General features: G+C 39.7%; 1 protein-coding gene across 1 annotated transcript in view; it reads right to left on the bottom strand.

The window, feature by feature from the left end:
- Positions 1-17,522, bottom strand: part of LOC126109682 (F-box/LRR-repeat protein 20-like) — a 72,933-nt gene that overhangs the window by 27,426 nt on the left and 27,985 nt on the right. The window contains exon 3 of the mRNA XM_049914732.1: positions 12,358-12,463. Within this exon, the coding sequence (XP_049770689.1) occupies positions 12,358-12,463 (106 nt within the window). The remainder of the gene's footprint in view (positions 1-12,357; positions 12,464-17,522) is intronic.

Here is a 17,522-nt window from a genome sequence, read left to right as displayed (position 1 = left end):
CTTTTATGTACTACCCCAAGAACTGACTTCATGAAAGATGCAAAAAGTCATGTTTACAGGTCTGTTTATGTCCTCTAATAACTCTTCCCTAACTCTCAAGAAGCTTTGATAAACCCTAAAGAAGCAGCGTAGCAAAACACCTTTTCCGATACAGGATATCGGATTAATTTTTATTATTATTATTTTTTTTTTTTCATAAGCACCACTTACAAATTATCTTTAAACTGCATAAATTACCAGGTATTTATGGATTTGGGACATTTGCCCAGACTTTTATAGTGGGTACTTGCCCCAACTTATAAGTGCCCAGTTATTTTACACCACTATCTTAGGCTGATGTAGTTAATGGCCAAACCAAAGTTCTATGGCTTCAGTCATTCATGATTGGCAGCAACTTCTCAACAAATATTTGAAGGTGAGATACCAGAAGACAATAAATCTGCCCAACTGGTGTAGGTTTTAAGTACCCTGTAATAGCCTGCAAACTTTGTTTCTTGCAGGGTGCACAGTTTTGGCATGAGGTGATTTACACCAAACAGTGGAGGCATACTCCACTGCAGAGTAGCAAAGGGGCAAGGCACTGGTCGTAAGAACTTGTTTCTTAGTTCCCGTGTCAGTGGCTCTGAACGTTTTCAACATGTTACTCCAAGTGCTGGTTTCCTGGATGACACTGGAGAAATGTTTTCTGACAGTGGGGCACAGTCCAGTATTGCTCCTCCTAGGTACTTTGAAGTTGGTCAAAATTGGTGCTATTTCAAGACACACTGAATTTTCTTGATGCCTCCCTGTTCCTGAGACGGAAAGCACAGAGTAATAGTATGTACCCATTTCATTAAAAGGTGGTTTAATTGATGATGATACAAGGTAGACTGCCACTAGAAACATTCAGAGAAGTAGTGGACAGCAGCAGCAGGTTGTGTGTGTGTGTGTGTGTGTGTGTGTGTGTGTGTGTGTGCAGGCGCAGGCCAGTCAGCAACTAAACGCTCCTACTGTTAGCTGAGTCGCGACCTTTGTTCCTAAATTCATTACTTTGTGACAATTAACATCTCTACAAAGTAATTCACAATACTTACAGGGCATTATGCTAAAATTAAAGACTGCTGTAATAATTTTGCTCTTAATTAACTTTTTGCTGCAGCCCCGGAGAACTCAATATTAAATACTTCAGTTCAACTAAAAATATATTCTACATTGATTATTTTATTGGTAGTAATTGAGATACATCTCCATGATACTTAAAAGTTTATTTGCTTGTCTGCCATACTTGTTTTGCTTCTTTTCTTTATGGTGGCAATTTTGGGCCCTGCACAGGTGCAAAGAAAGGATTGTACGAAATTGCCATTGATGATACTTCATAAATAAAAGCACAGAATTAATATGGAAGATGAGCAAAGAGACTTTTACTTGAGTTCCAGACACCAAGAAGATTATTGTGATTTATGACAAATACAAGATTTAGTATTTCTACCTATAGAAAAGATTTACAACAATATCTATTAAATTTTACGTCCAAAATCATAAAACGAGCTCCATAAAATGTAAACAAACCAATATACAGATTATTCATAACTATATCTGTGGTTTCAGAAGAGGACTGCATGAAAACTTTAAGACACACAGAAAACTAACACATATCAGTGGATAGAGCATCTCTACAAACTTTTAACTCACTTTACAGGTGCTCAGTACAGACACTATTTGTGAGGCAGCAATCATCAATATAATATTCAAACTACTGCCACCTAAAACAAAGTGTGGCCGAGCACTGTCTCAACTGTTGTACTATAATTGTGACATTAACTATTGCTGCAGCAATTCCAGGTACAACAGTCATAGTTTTCTTCACAAAGAAAAATGGTCACTATAATTTTGGAGACATTAACTTTAGATGAATCACAAATATGTTCCACATTCTCGTGTGAATGTTCTGCGCCCCTAAACATGCACATTATGAAGATTCACTTTGCCAGGCCACTTTGTCAGCACTTTTCTTTGCATCACATATGCAGACAGCCTCGTGGAATATGTTGTCATATGCACGGACTGTTTCATTTCTTTGAGCTTTTACCTTATATCTGGTATGAAATCATCGCTGTAATGCCGCAACTGACTCAGATTTAGTGAATTCAAGGACACAAAATGCAAGCATTGCTCCATTATATGCCGTGTTCTGACATGCCTGCTTCCTAGTGGTGTGCTTTGCAACTAAGCTGCAGCGTATATTAAAAATAAAAACCTGGAGAGATGTTCTATCCACTGATATGTGTAATTTTTCTGTACATTTTGTAGTTTTCGAGCATTCATTCATCTTCTGAAAGCCTGGAGGTACTCATGAATAACCTATATAATATTTCCTCAGCTACTGGCAAACATGCAGTTATATCATTATGCAACCATATGAACAGGATTAATCTAAATTAATTTAATGCTGCACAGTATGAACTGAGACTGCCACAAGGAAATCAAAAATTACTACATCACATGCAGATACTAAAAGGTATCAGATAGACTATATACTGGTAAGACAGAGATTTAGGAACCAGGTTTTAAATTGTAGGACCTTTCCAGGGGCAGATGTGGACTCTGACCACAATCTATTGGTTATGAACTGTAGATTAAAACTGAAGAAATTGCAAAAAGGTGGGAATTTAAGGAGATGAGACCTGCATAAACTGACTAAACCAGAGGTTGTACAGAGTTTCAGGGAGAGCATAAGGGGACAATTGACAGGAATGGGGGAAAGAAATACAGTAGAAGAAGAATGGGTAGCTCTGAGGAATGAAGTAGTGAAGGCAGCAGAGGATCAAGTAGGTAAAAAGACGAGGGCTAGTAGAAATCCTTAGGTAACAGAAGAAATATTGAATTTAACTGATGAAAGGAGAAAATATGAAAATGCAGTAAATGAAGCAGGCAAAAAGGAATACAAACGTCTCAAAAATGAGATCGACAGGAAGTACAAAATGGCTAAGTAGGCATGGCTAGAGGACAAATGTATGAATGTGGAGGCTTATCTCACTAGGGGTAAGATAGATACAGCCTACAGGGAAATTAAAGAGACCTTTGGAGGAAAGAGAGCCACTTGTGTGAATATCAATAGCTCAGATGGAAACCCAGTTCTAAGCAAAGAGGGGAAAGCAGAAAGGTGGAAGGAGTATATAGAGGGTCTATACAAGGGCGATGTACGGGAGTACAATATTTTGGAAATGGAAGAGGATGTAGATGAAGACGAAATGGGAGATACGATACTGCGTGAAGAGTTTGACAGAGCACTGAAAGACCTGAGTCGAAACAAGGCCCCAGGAGTAGACAACATTCCATTAGAACTACTGATGGCCTTGGGAGAGCCAGTCCTGACAAAACTCTACCATCTGGTGAGCAAGATGTACGAGACAGGCGAAATACCCTCAGACTTCAAGAAGAATATAATAATTCCAATCCCAAAGAAAGCATGTGTTGACAGATGTGAAAATTACCGAACTATCAGTTTAATAAGTCACAGCTGCAAAATACTAACACGAATTCTTTACAGACGAATGGAAAAACTGGTAGAAGCCGACCTCGGGGAAGATCAGTTTGGATTCCATAGAAATGTTGGAACACGTGAGGCAATACTGACCCTACGACTTACCTTAGAAGAAAGATTCAGGAAAGGCAAACCCACATTTCTAGCATTTGTAGATTTAGAGAAAGCTTTTGACAATGTTGAGCGGAATACTCTCTTTCAAATTCTAAAGGTGGCAGGGGTAAAACACAGGGAGTGAAAGGCTATTTACAATTTGTACAGAAACCAGATGGCAGTTATGAGAGTCGAGGGGCATGAAAGGGAAGCAGTGGTTGGGAAGGGAGTGAGACAGGGTTGTAGCCTCTTCCCGATGTTATTCAATCTGTATATTGAGCAAGCAGTAAAGGAAACAAAAGAAAAATTTGGAGTAGGTATTAAAATCCAGGGAGAAGAAATAAAACCTTTGAGGTTCGCTGATGACATTGTAATTCTGTCAGAGACAGCAAAGGACTTGGAAGAGCAGTTGAATGGAATGGACAGTGTCTTGAAAGGAGGATATAAGATGAACATCAACAAAAGCAAAACAAGGATAATGGAATGTAGTCAAATTAAGTCGGGTGATGCTGAGGGAATTAGATTAGGAAATGAGACACTTAAAGTAGTAAAGGAGTTTTGTTATTTGGAGAGCAAAATAATTTATGATGGTCGAAGCAGAGAGGATATAAAATGTAGACTGGCAATGGCAAGGAAAGCGTTTCTGAAGAAGAGAAATTTGTTAACATCGAGTACAGATTTAAGTGTCAGGAAGTCGTTCCTGAAAGTATTTGTATGGAGTGTAGCCATGTATGGAAGTGAAACATGGACAATAAATAGTTTGGACAAGAAGAGAATAGAAGCTTTCGAAATGTGGTGCTACAGAAGAATGTTGAAGATTAGGTAGGTAGATCACGTAACTAATGCATAGGTATTGAATAGGATTGGGGAGAAGAGAAGTTTGTGGCACAACTTGACTAGAAGAAGGGATCGGTTGGTAGGACGTGTCCTGAGGCATTGGAGGGCAGTGTGGAGGGTAAAAATCGTAGAGGGAGACCAAGAGATGAATACACTAAGCAGATTCTGAAGGATGTAGGTTGCAGTAGGTACTGGGAGATGAAGGAGCTTGCACAGGATAGATTAGCATGGAGAGCTGCATCAAACCAGTCTCAGGACTGAAGACCACAACAACAACATGCAGTTATAACAAAGGAAATGTATGTTTTGATTTATGCTCGTACAACTGTTTCATTAACAGTCTCTATTTGACAAACAGTGTGAGGATTTCTTAGATTGTTCTATCCTAATCAAGTATCCTGCCCTGCCTACTGAAATTAATTCTGCCATCTTGTTAATTGTTCTTTCCATTGTCTCCATGTTTCAGATATCTTCCCAAACTGAAAGAGGCAAGTCCTCAAAGTACTAAACCAGAATAAATGAACAGGCATTAGCAGTGTGTGCATGTGAACATATTCCTGTCCCAAAGAACAAAAGACCAGAATGTCAACAACGACAATTTTACTTTTCTGTTCTTGTGGACTGCTCATTACGTCAACTTTAAAGTAAGTGATCTTTTCAATTCTTGTTTCCGGTTCATCCACAACTATATATTATTGTAATTAAAATCCTAGAATAAATTATTTTCAATTACAAGTCTAAATAGTAAGAGCATTATTGGAACATGCTAAGCTTTAGATAACAGCTTCATTTACTGAAATAGCTTGTCTGGCACAGAATTTTGGGTTTATTTTACTAATTTTTGAATAATTGAATTTATGAAATTTGGACTCACTAAATAATTTAAAGATGCATCATACAGCAACATGTTTCATCAACAATACTGCAACGTTTTGCATAAGGCTGAGGAGATAATTTCACTTTTTGTATGTTAGATTAATTTTTTTGAGAGTGAATTTAGTCTGGCACAGCAGTTCTGTTGCTTTTTATTTTGAGCTGTTGCCTCTACTCTTTTCAAATGGGTGAGTGATCCCATAAGAGTGATAATTACAGAAGTCTATGGTCTCTTTAATATTAACCATGTCATTTAATTTTTTTGTCAAGTACAGTTTTTAATGATGTCCTGCATCAGTGAATCAGTTCCATCACTGTCTTTAACTATAGTTCAGAGAGCATGGCCTTAAAAGTTACAGCATGACAAGCTAACAGCAAATTTTCTAATTTGTTACATCCTCAGACATTTCACTGCAGAATTTTTGTAATGAAGGCTACCTTTCTTGGATGTATTTTTTTCCTGCTTTGCTTATGAGAATATAAAATTGTACATGATATCATAATAAAGCCAACAATTAACTTTCAGTATGTCTAAACAAAAACTTTCCAGCAGAGTACATTCAAAGCTCGAAGATATTTTGTTTGATACAGTTATTAATAAAGGCTCACACAGCTGCAAAATAATAGTTAAAGACAGGGTGATCAGTTACTCAACAGTTGCACATCTATTTGCCAGCACATCTACCCAGCTTTTGTTCAGCCCTGTCATCTATGGCAGTTGCCTTGGTGCTGGTTTTGGATAGCACCATTTTGCCAAGCATGGTGGCATGTCAAAAGTTTACAAATTCAGCCATTTCAGAAATGCTTCCACCATTGGCCCAAAATCCAATGATCATACCCGTTTGGACGTTAAATAGATCACTTCATTTCTGCATCAGCCAATGACTGCACCGTTTTCTGTGTCTACCCAACATATACCCTCCACTTCTAGTGCTGTCCCCAGCTGTGTGTGAGCAGTTATTGTATGTTGTTGCTGAACATAGTTGGTTGTCACATCAATGAGACTGGTCCACGTACATTACGCCTAACAAGGAAATAGGGAAGTATTATGAAACTGAGTTCAAGGTCTGTCACAAAAGTGACTAGTCCTGTACAATCTTCCTGTTTATAACAGTTTTCACTTTCTATTATCAGTGTAAATTTATCCCTCTTTTTACTTGTTTTCTTCTCTGTCTCTAGCTTCTTGAATAATTTAAGGAACATACCATTTTGTGCTCTCACAATAATTTTGATTTCCGAATGGTGCACTCTTATGTTTTAGAGCCAGTTGTAATGCTCACATCACCTGTCAATACACAGGAAAGATATAGTACTGGTAAGAGCTAGGGTTAAATGATGAATTACTTGTAAAAATCCAAAAAAAGCAGGGGAAGTGTGAAATTGTAAAGTTAGACAAAATATCTTGCTACAAAATAAATTCATATTATGTCCATGCAAAATACTGACCATCAACCCTCCAACTGCAGCATCCATGAATTGGTGGTTACATCCCTGAGTCTGCACTACTTCCCATGCCACAGGTGCTGATTAGTTCCAATGTAGCCATCAACTTTTCTCAACTTCTTTTGCCCCCTAGCCTTAGACAGGCAAGGGAAGAGTTAGCAGTATTATATAGACACTTTTATGTGACAACTGGTTGTGAGTGTAAACAGGGCACAGTGCACTTTGTATACCATGGAAGTCCTCTACACTTAAAGGGTTAATTCTCAACATATAATCCTGTTGCACAATCAACTAAGGTCGATTCATTCTGGATGTCAGTGGAATGGAAGGTAGTGTCAAAATCAAATGGAGGTGTCCTCACAGAATATCAGTATGTCACATCAATTAGCCCAATATTGAATGATGAAAGTCAGATTAGGAGTTACAATCCATGATACAAAAAACTGGAATTTAGCATCGGAATTAAGGAACTAGCGATGATAGGTTTACTGATGGCCATAGCAAAATTTCGTTACACACAGCTTTGAAAGATTAAAAAATAGGAAATGTGTGACCCAAACTTTTCAAAGCATGACATTTACTTGCACACAAGAACACAGTGTCCCAGAAGGAACAGTCAAGATTCAAGGATATGACAAGGATGATCATTTGAAGCAAAAAAAGTCTAGTAAACATGGGCTTTAAATTGTATACCTTAAGAGCTATGAGCACTTGTTCATTTTCGATACTGTGGAACACATCTTTTCTACTGAACAAGTGCTCACAGTTCTTAAGGTATGAACTTTTGAGCCCCTGTTTACTGGGCTTTTTTGTTCTTCTTTTGATTCACATTTTAGAGCCCAAGTTTACTACATTATTTTGCTTCTAATGATCGTTCCTGTCACATCTCTGAATACTGACCAAAGCTGAGGGCCAACCTGTATATGCATAGAAACACATAAAAAATATTTAGGTGGAAATATGTAGAATGTGTTTATGTTATCCATTATGTTTTTTGTCTTCTTTCTAAGTACCGAATAACGTCAATGGTGCAGTTAAAACTTTTATCTATTACAATGTGGAACTCTGTGAATGAGATGAATAAAGGTTTTCAGCAATAAACGCACACAATTGTCTTTTGCGAAGGTACAATACAATTTCTATTTTACCTTGACCAGTTTGAAGTCATTTAGCACCTGCTTGTACAACAGTACCTGTTCTTAGCATTGTCTGTGGGATTTTGCTGTATAGTTATTTGCAGCCCTAGGAACAAATCATTTGGGAAAACAGTGTTGTGCCACAGCTTTGAGAGGAGGCAATGAACTCTTCTTTCACCAAACAACAGAATGACATCACAGAGAAGGGAGCAGCTTTGGCCTGAAGACAAGGCACCGTTCGCTAAGAGAGCCTATTCAGGACCAAAAACTACACATTCAGTAAGCTGACACCACAAACTACGCTAACCAGTATCACTCAACCAGTTTCAATTCCAGGATGGAAGCACTGCTGTTGGAGATGTATACCCTCCCTCTCCCCCACCCAAAAAATCAGATCATCATTCTCAGATGTTCTTTGTACTTAGCAGTAACCATGTATGTACTGTGTACTGTGTGATGCAATCTACACCAGTCAATAACTACGAGACAGACAGCATTTGCAGTAGTACAAGATGGCGCAGCCATCTGTCACCCACAGACTTTGCCACCTGTAGCTGCAGGCTTCTGCCACGATGCTGTTACCAGAAACTTTGGCTTCCCACACGCAGCCTGTCGTTCCAATGAAATGTTAACGCAGGCATGTCGTTTGCCCATGGCCACCTACATCACCAGGCCTCCATCTACATCTACATCTACATCCATACTCCGCAAGCCACCTGACGGTGTGTGGCGGAGGGTACCTTCAGTACCTCTATCGGTTCTCCCTTCTATTCCAGTCTCGTATTGTTCGTGGAAAGAAGGATTGTCGGTATGCCTCTGTGTGGGCTCTAATCTCTCTGATTTTATCCTCATGGTCTCTTCGCGAGATATACGTAGGAGGGAGCAATATACTGCTTGACTCTTCGGTGAAGGTATGTTCTCGAAACTTTGACAAAAGCCCGTACCGAGCTACTGAGCGTCTCTCCTGCAGAGTCTTCCACTGGAGTTTATCTATCATCTCCGTAACGCTTTCGCGATTACTAAATGATCCTGTAACGAAGCGCGCTGCTCTCCGTTGGATCTTCTCTATGTCTTGTATCAACCCTATCTGGTACGGATCCCACACTGCTGAGCAGTATTCAAGCAGTGGACGAACAAGCGTACTGTAACCTACTTCCTTTGTTTTCGGATTGCATTTCCTTAGGATTCTTCCAATGAATCTCAGTCTGGCATCTGCTTTACCGACAATCAACATTATATGATCATTCCATTTTAAATCACTCCTAATGCGTACTCCCAGATAATTTATGGTATTAACTGCTTCCAGTTACTGACCTGCTATTTTGTAGCTAAATGATAAAGGATCTATCTTTCTGTGTATTCGCAGCACATTACACTTTTCTACATTGAGATTCAGTTGCCATTCCCTGCACCATGCGTCAATTCGCTGCAGATCCTCCTGCATTTCAGTACAATTTTCCATTGTTACAACCTCTCGATACACCACAGCATCATCTGCAAAAAGCCTCAGTGAACTTCCGATGTCATCCACCAGGTCATTTATGTATATTGTGAATAGCAACGGTCCTATGACACTCCCCTGCGGCACACCAGAAATTACTCTTACTTCGGAAGACTTCTCTCCATTGAGAATAACATGCTGCGTACTGTTATCTAGGAACTCCTCAATCCAATCACACAATTGGTCTGATAGTCCATATGCTCTTACTTTGTTCATTAAACGACTGTGGGGAACTGTATCGAACGCCTTGCGGAAGTCAAGAAACACGGCATCTACCTGTGAACCCGTGTCTATGGCCCTCTGAGTCTCGTGGACGAATAGCGCGAGCTGGGTTTCACATGACCGTCTTTTTCGAAACCCATGCTGATTCCTACAGAGTAGATTTCTAGTCTCCAGGAAAGTCATTATACTCGAACACAATACGTGTTCCAAAATCCTACAACTGATCGACGTTAGAGATATAGGTCTATAGTTCAGCACATCTGTTCGACATCCCTTCTTGAAAACGGGGATGACCTGTGCCCTTTTCCAATCCTTTGGAACGCTACGCTCTTCTAGAGACCTACGGTACACCGCTGCAAGAAGGGGGGCAAGTTCCTTCGCGTACTCTGTGTAAAATTGAACTGGTATCCCATCAGGTCCAGAGGCCTTTCCTCTTTTGAGCGATTTTAATTGTTTCTCTATCCCTCTGTCGTCTATTTCGATATCTACCATTTTGTCATCTGTGCGACAATCTAGAGAAGGAACTACAGTGCAATCTTCCTCTGTGAAACAACTTTGGAAAAAGACATTTAGTATTTCGGCCTTTAGTCTGTCATCCTCTGTTTCAGTACCATTTTGGTCACAGAGTGTCTGGACATTTTGTTTTGATCCACCTACCGCTTTGACATAAGACCAAAATTTCTTAGGATTTTCTGCCAAGTCAGTACATAGAACTTTACTTTCGAATTCATTGAACGCCTCTCGCATAGCTCTCTTCACACTACATTTCGCTTCGCGTAATTTTTGTTTGTCTGCAAGGCTTTGGCTATGTTTATGTTTGCTGTGAAGTTCCCTTTGCTTCCGCAGCAGTTTTCTAACTCGGTTGTTGTACCACGGTGGCTCTTTTCCATCTCTTACAATCTTGCTTGGCACATACTCATCTAACGCATATTGTACGATGGTTTTGAACTTTGTCCAGTGATCCTCAACACTATCTGTACTTGAGACAAAACTTTTGTGTTGAGCCAACAGGTACTCTGAAATCTGCTTTTTGTCACTTTTTCTAAACAGAAAAATCTTCCTACCCTTTTTAATATTCCTATTTATGGCTGAAATCATCGATGCCGTAACCGCTTTATGATCGCTGATTCCCTGTTCTGCGTTAACTTTTTCAAATAGTTCGGGTCTGTTTGTCACCAGAAGGTCTAATATGTTATCGCCACGAGTCGGTTCTCTGTTTAACTGCTCAAGGTAGTTTTCAGATAAAGCACTTAAAAAAATTTCACTGGATTCTTTGTCCCTGCCACCCGTTATGAACGTCTGAGTCTCCCAGTCTATATCCGGCAAATTAAAATCTCCACCCAGAACTATAACATGGTGGGGAAACCTACTCGAAATATTTTCCAAATTATCCTTCAGGTGCTCAGCCACAACAGCTGCTGAGCCAGGGGGCCTATAGAGACATCCAATTACCATGTCGGAGCATGCTTTAACCGCGACCTTCACCCAAATCATTTCACATTTCGGATCTCCGTCAATTTCCTTCGATACTATTGCACTTCTTATCGCTATAAACACGCCTCCCCCTTCACTGTTCAGCCTGTCTCTGCGGTATACATTCCAATCTGAGTTTAAGATTTCATTACTGTTTACGTCTGGTTTCAGCCAACTTTCTGTCCCTAGTACTATATGGGCGTTGTGATCGTTTATTAATGAGAGCAGTTCTGGGACCTTTCTATAGATGCTCCTGCAGTTTACTATTAGCACATTAATATTGTTATTCCCTGTTGCATTTTGCCTACTCCTATCTTGCCGCGTCTGATTTGTGGAAAATGACATTCCATCCTGATTTGCCAGCAGCTAAACTCCTGCCACAGTACGGGTCATGTCATGACCCCAACAACAGTTTGTTTAGTTATGTTCATTACATCCAGATAACAACTCCCATATGCTTTACAGGAAGTAACCAAACCATGTTTCCCAAAATGATCTGTGCACCACAATTAATCTCAAAGATGCAAATACCTTTACCCAACGACCCCCACAACACTACAGGTGATCACAATCTGACGAAGAGGTGCCTGGTAACTTGAGGCCACTCTTGGTAAAATAGAAACTTTACTGTGAAGAGGTGACTGGTTGCAGTTACTTCCAAAAACTGTAGTTTTCTTGTTCAATACAACTGACGTTTTCATTGTTAAATTTTTTTTAATGAAAATGGTTCCATCATTTTACGTCCTTATTTGCGTATAGTGTACACTTACTCTTTCTCTAGGTATTGTAAAGCGTAAACCAGTTTTCACTTTCACATATTAGACTTCTTTTGTAAAACAACACACACAGGAAAAATATCAAAAGTCCACAAACACCTTCTCAAAGTGTCACAATGCAAAGCAAACAAAATAAAGACTAAGAAGACAAAAAAAAGAGCAAAATTCAATACTACAGTATGAATGAACTCACTGAGAATAGGTTAAATTTCAATGACAGAGGACAATGCCACCCCCTCCCTTCATCAACTGATGTGTAAATGTCACACCTTCCTTCTGGGGAATCCGTAATGTCACCGTCTCGTTCTGGCCCCATTCTGTCAACAGACTGTGTAAATGTTGCTGTAAGAAATGCATTCTGTTCCACGACATCAAGTGTGAATCGACCTTAAAACTGCTATTATTGCATGCACAGAAGAAGAATAATATGCTTCTGTCAGCTGCAAACAGAGCAACCTCACTCCAGCAGGTGGACCATACCTCCAGATGCTCAACCGTTGTTCGCTGGCCAGGCACTACAAGCCTCTCTATGTTGGGGCAGTTCTCGACCAGGCAGCTGAGCTCAGAGGGCAACAGCTTGTGTCTCCTGAGGGCGGAACACAATAACGACAATGGCTCAAACTACTGCTGCACAATCTGTGTGCAACAACACAAGTGGTGGTGTACAATAACATCATAATTTCAATTTCCATAAAAAGAAAACCTTGAAATATGGGCTAACACTGTCCTGGACAGCAACATGATAAAATTATTTATGAGGAAGAATTGCTGGTCAGTAATTACTTTCAGGAGGTGAAATATCAGTACTGCCAATAGGCAGATGTAAAAATAACGAATCAGAACAAAAGTTCCTTCTAAAAGAGCAATATGTAGGGGATGTTTAAAAGGGGGTAGGTAACTCAGCCCCAATGAGAGGGGGGACAAGATGAAATGGGAGGAAGGGAGTGGGGTGTTGTCAGAAGGAGTAGGTAAAAGTACATTAGTAAGCACTATGCCAGCTTCAGTCAAAAGAGAGAGAGAGAGAGAGAGAGAGAGAGAGAGAGATAGGGAGGGACAGAGGGAGGGTGGGGTGAATGGAGGGGGCCAAACACAAAAACATAAAGGCAAAAAGAAAGTATAAAAAGTGATGAGACGTAATACTTGTAACAAAAAAATGATGACAATCTTCTGTCATCAACAATGTTAAGAAATTACTCAACGTAAAACATGACCTGTTCAGTTGCCGACAGGCACAGTGGAAAGAATGTTAAAGATTATAGCTCTTGGCCAAAGCTGTTTTGGGAGGGATTGGAATGATCTTTGTACAATGTCCCTCATTTCAGGGCATTATGATGGATAATCAGACCACTGATGAAAGATGTGGTTCAGTTGTTCCACTTCGGTGTGGTATTAGGTGACAAAGGAGGGAAGTCTTTTGTAGTTGGCTATCTTGGGGAAAATGACACAGGAAATCTGTTTGTGGACTAGGTCTGTGGGGTAGAGTCGTCTACGAAGGCCTTGGTGAGATTTTCAGTACACTGGGAAAGGGAGTTCTTGTCATTGCAGATATGCTGTCCCCCAGGGTGATCAGGCTGTATGGGAGGGATTTTTTTCATATGGAAGGGATGGCAGCTGTCAAAATGAAGCTGCTGTTGGATTTACTGTAGACAGAGGAGTGGATAGAGCCATCAGAGAGTAAGAGATGCACGAAGGGGCAAAGCTGGGTTGAGGATGACCAGGGTGTCTTGGCCCTGAGTCCATATCATCAATGAAACTGGACCAGATCAGGAGTTAGGGGTTTTAAGAGGCTAGGAAGGTTTCCTCTAGATGGCCCATAGACCAATTGGCATAGGAAGGTGCCATGGGGGTGCCCATGTCACGGACCTGTCTGTACACCTTCCCTTCATAGAAGAAGTAGTTATGTGTTAAGTTAAAGTTAGTTAGCTGTATGAAGAATTAGGCAGTGGGTTCAGAGTATGGCTGTTGATAAAATATTGATATATCGTTATTTTTTACAAAAAAACATCGATATATATCGGCAATATTTTTTCACCAATATATCAATATCAAAATGGCAATATCAGGTGTCGATATTTTTATTTTATATTATATTTTCTTGCAGTTTTCGGTAAATATTGAAATTGTAGTAGAATATAATTTTGCTTTCCCTGTGTGAAAGTATCTTACCGCTTTTTGAGCTTTCATCATGTCCATTCTTTATCTTTGACTGTGTGAAGCAAGTACAGATGTCACAAAGAAGAAGTCCAATTGCACTGGCAGGTGCCCATGTGAAAGGAAAACCAGATATCCAATGTGAAGAAAGCTTACTTGTTTAGCAGTCTTTTGTTGTGCTGGCCTGCAACTTAACATCTCCGCTATATGGAGAATAGCGATCTGTCCTTTTCATAATATTGTATTATTGCAACCTGGATTTTCCACTGTTCGATTTTGCCCAAAGTGGTCTGTACAATGATTGTAATTTAACAAGGGTTGTTGGAAGCTGTTGCAAATGAGCTCGGAATCACGCTTGATGGAACATACAAAAATTTTCATGGCCCATTTTACAGAACCTTAACAACCTGTTGTGTATTCTGAAAAGCTAGCAAAGATTATCACCCATAATTAAGGCACACAGAATACAAAAATGAATTCAAATTATGGTAACTTTATAGTGAGTTTAACATATGAAGAAAATTTTCCCTTACCCACTGTTTTCTTTTTCTTTTGAGTGAAGAAATTTGTCATTGTAATTTATTGTACCGTGATTATTTTATGCTACATTTCTCAGATAGGATACAATTTCTCACTATTCTTGTCTCTGAATGCTCTCCAAGTCATGAAACAATGTAATTTCTGGTTAACTGAAGAGAATGAAGGCTGCAAAGTGAGCAAAGTGCAATGTTGAGGAGAATAATGTTGACACAGTGGCTAAATGAAATGGAACTCATAACTTTAACCTTTGAAAAGATCTAATGACAATGTTCTGCTGGTGGCCAACTTCTTAACAGCTGACGGTGAGGACGCACCCCAAAAAGCCATTTCTAAATTAAATATAACTGTACAGAACAGTAACTTAACAATCTTGACCACAAGACCAGGTCCCAAGAAAAAAAATGCAATAACCGACCAGAAAATAGAGAGAGTCAACGAATTCTCCTTCACAAATGAAAAAGACATACTGATAAAAAATGGAAGATTCAATCATATTAATGGAAACCTATGCAGAATGCTGAGAAAAAATGTGAGGAAAAAAGCCTTAATGAAGTTCTACAAAACAATGGCAACGCTAACCACACTTGATGGTAGTGAAACTTGGAGAATAACAGCTGGAAACGAAGAAGAATATGAGCTACAGAAATGGAGAGCAACTGGCTACAGACTATCTGCAATAACAATTGGGACTTGAGGGTATAAATGAACAGATCAAGGAGTACAGAAACAAATGTAAAGTTCATATCACAAGAATGAATGAAAATAAAATGCTTAAAATAATAATGAATTACTGACCAATAGGGTCCCTGCATGTCACATTAAGATAGGCCAAAATCACATAGAACAAGTACATAAATACACATACCTTGGCACTACAATAGATGACCAGTGGGATCTTTCTGATGAGGAAAGAATTCGAATTGGAAAAGCCAGGGCTGTCTTCAATAAGACGAGTAACCTTTTCAAGAATCATGGCTTAGTAATGACGACGAAGGTCAAACTTCTACGCTGCTACGTATTTTCCACCCTCTTCTATGGTGTCGAAACATGGTCTCTGACAGAATCATTGGGTAAGTGGCTGGAGGCTTTTGAGATGTGGCTGTACAAGAGAATGTTAAGAGTACTGTGGACAGCGCATGTCACAAATGTCGAGGTTCTATGAAGAATGAAGAAAGAGAAAGAAGTACTGGCCACTATGAAAGCAAGAAAGATCCAGTACCTGCAGAACAACAACAGATAGCATCTCCTCCAGACCATCCTGCAAGGAAAAATACCAGAGAAGAGAAACATTGGCTTAACAATATCAGAGCGTGGACCTCTAAAACATCTATAGAGCTATTTAGAGCTGCAAGTGACAGGAAAAGCACTGCCAAGATGGTTGCTAACATCCGGAATGGATAGGGACCAGATGAAGAAGAAGAAGAAGAAGACCAATAGGGAAAGTTCAAAGGGTAGACCAAGAAAGAGGTGGAGAGATCAAACACAAACTAACCACAGGCTACAGAGGCACTGAAAACAATGAAAGAAGCAGAAAAAAGGGGAAGCAGAAAGAATATTTGCAAAGCACACCCACAGCTGGCAAAGAAACAAATTATTTGGTGATATGTTGTTGTTGTGGTCTTCAGTCCTGAGACTGGTTTGATGCAGCTCTCCATGCTACTCTATCCTGTGCAAGCTTCTTCATCTCCCAGTATATACTGCAGCCTACATCCTTCTGAATCTGCTAAGTGTATTCATCTCTTGGTCTCCCTCTACGATTTTTACCCTACACGCTGCCCTTCAATTGGAGGGCCCTCCATTGATGCTAAATTGGTGATCCCTTGATGCCTCAGAACATGTCGTACCAACCGATCCCTTCTTCTAATCAAGTTGTGCCACAAACTCCTCTTCTCCCCAATTCTATTCAGTACCTCCTCATTAGTTATGTGATCTACCCATCTAACCCTCAGCATTCTTCTGTAGCACCACATTTCGAAAGCTTCTATTCACTTCCGTCCAAACTATTTATTGTCCATGTTTCACTTCCATACATTGCTACACTCCACACAAATACTTTCAGAAACGACTTCCTGACACTTTAATCTATATTCGGTGTTAACAAATTTCTAGGGACCGATGACTGTAGCAGTCTGGTCCCTTTAATCCCACAAACCAACCAACAAATTTCTCTTCTTCAGAAACGCTTTTTTTTGCCATTGCCAGTCTACATTTTATATCCTCTCTGCTTCGACCATCACAAATTATTTTGCTCCCCAAATAACAAAACTCCTTTACTACTTTAAGTGTCTCATTTCCTAATCTAATTCCCTCAGCATCACCCGACTTAATTCGACTACATTCCATTATCCTCGTTTTGCTTTTGTTCATGTTCATCTTATATCCTCCTTTCAAGACACTGTCCATTCCGTTCAGCTGCTCTTCCAAGTTCTTTGCTGTCTCTGACAGAATTACAATGTCATCAGCAAACCTCAAAGTTTTTATTTCTTCTCCATGGATTTTAATATCTACTCCAAATTTTTGTTTTGTTTCCTTTACTGCTTGCTTAATATACAGGTTGAATAACATCGGGGAGAGGCTACAACCATATCTCACTCCCTTCCCAACCACTGCTTCCCTTTCATGTCCCTCAACTCTTATCACTGCCATCTGGTTTCTGTACAAATTGTAAATAGCCTTTCGCTCCCTGTATTTTACCCCTGTCACCTTCTGAATTTGAAAGAGAGTATTCCAGTCAACATTGTCAAAAGCTTTCTCTAAGTCTACAAATGCTAGAAACATAGGTTTGCCTTTCTTTAATCTTTCATCTAAGATAAGTCGTAGGGTCAGTATTGCCTCACGTATTCCAATATTTTTACGGAATCCAAACTGATCTTCCCTGAGGTCGGCTTCTACCAGTTTTTCCATTCGACTGTAAAGAATTCGCGTTAGTATTTTGCAGCTGTGACTTATTAAGC

The sequence above is a fragment of the Schistocerca cancellata genome, chromosome 12 (assembly GCF_023864275.1).
Source record: "Schistocerca cancellata isolate TAMUIC-IGC-003103 chromosome 12, iqSchCanc2.1, whole genome shotgun sequence".
NCBI lineage: Eukaryota > Metazoa > Arthropoda > Insecta > Orthoptera > Acrididae > Schistocerca > Schistocerca cancellata.
The sequence above is the reverse complement of the archived record's forward strand: the minus strand, read 5'-3'. Positions and strand labels throughout refer to the sequence as shown.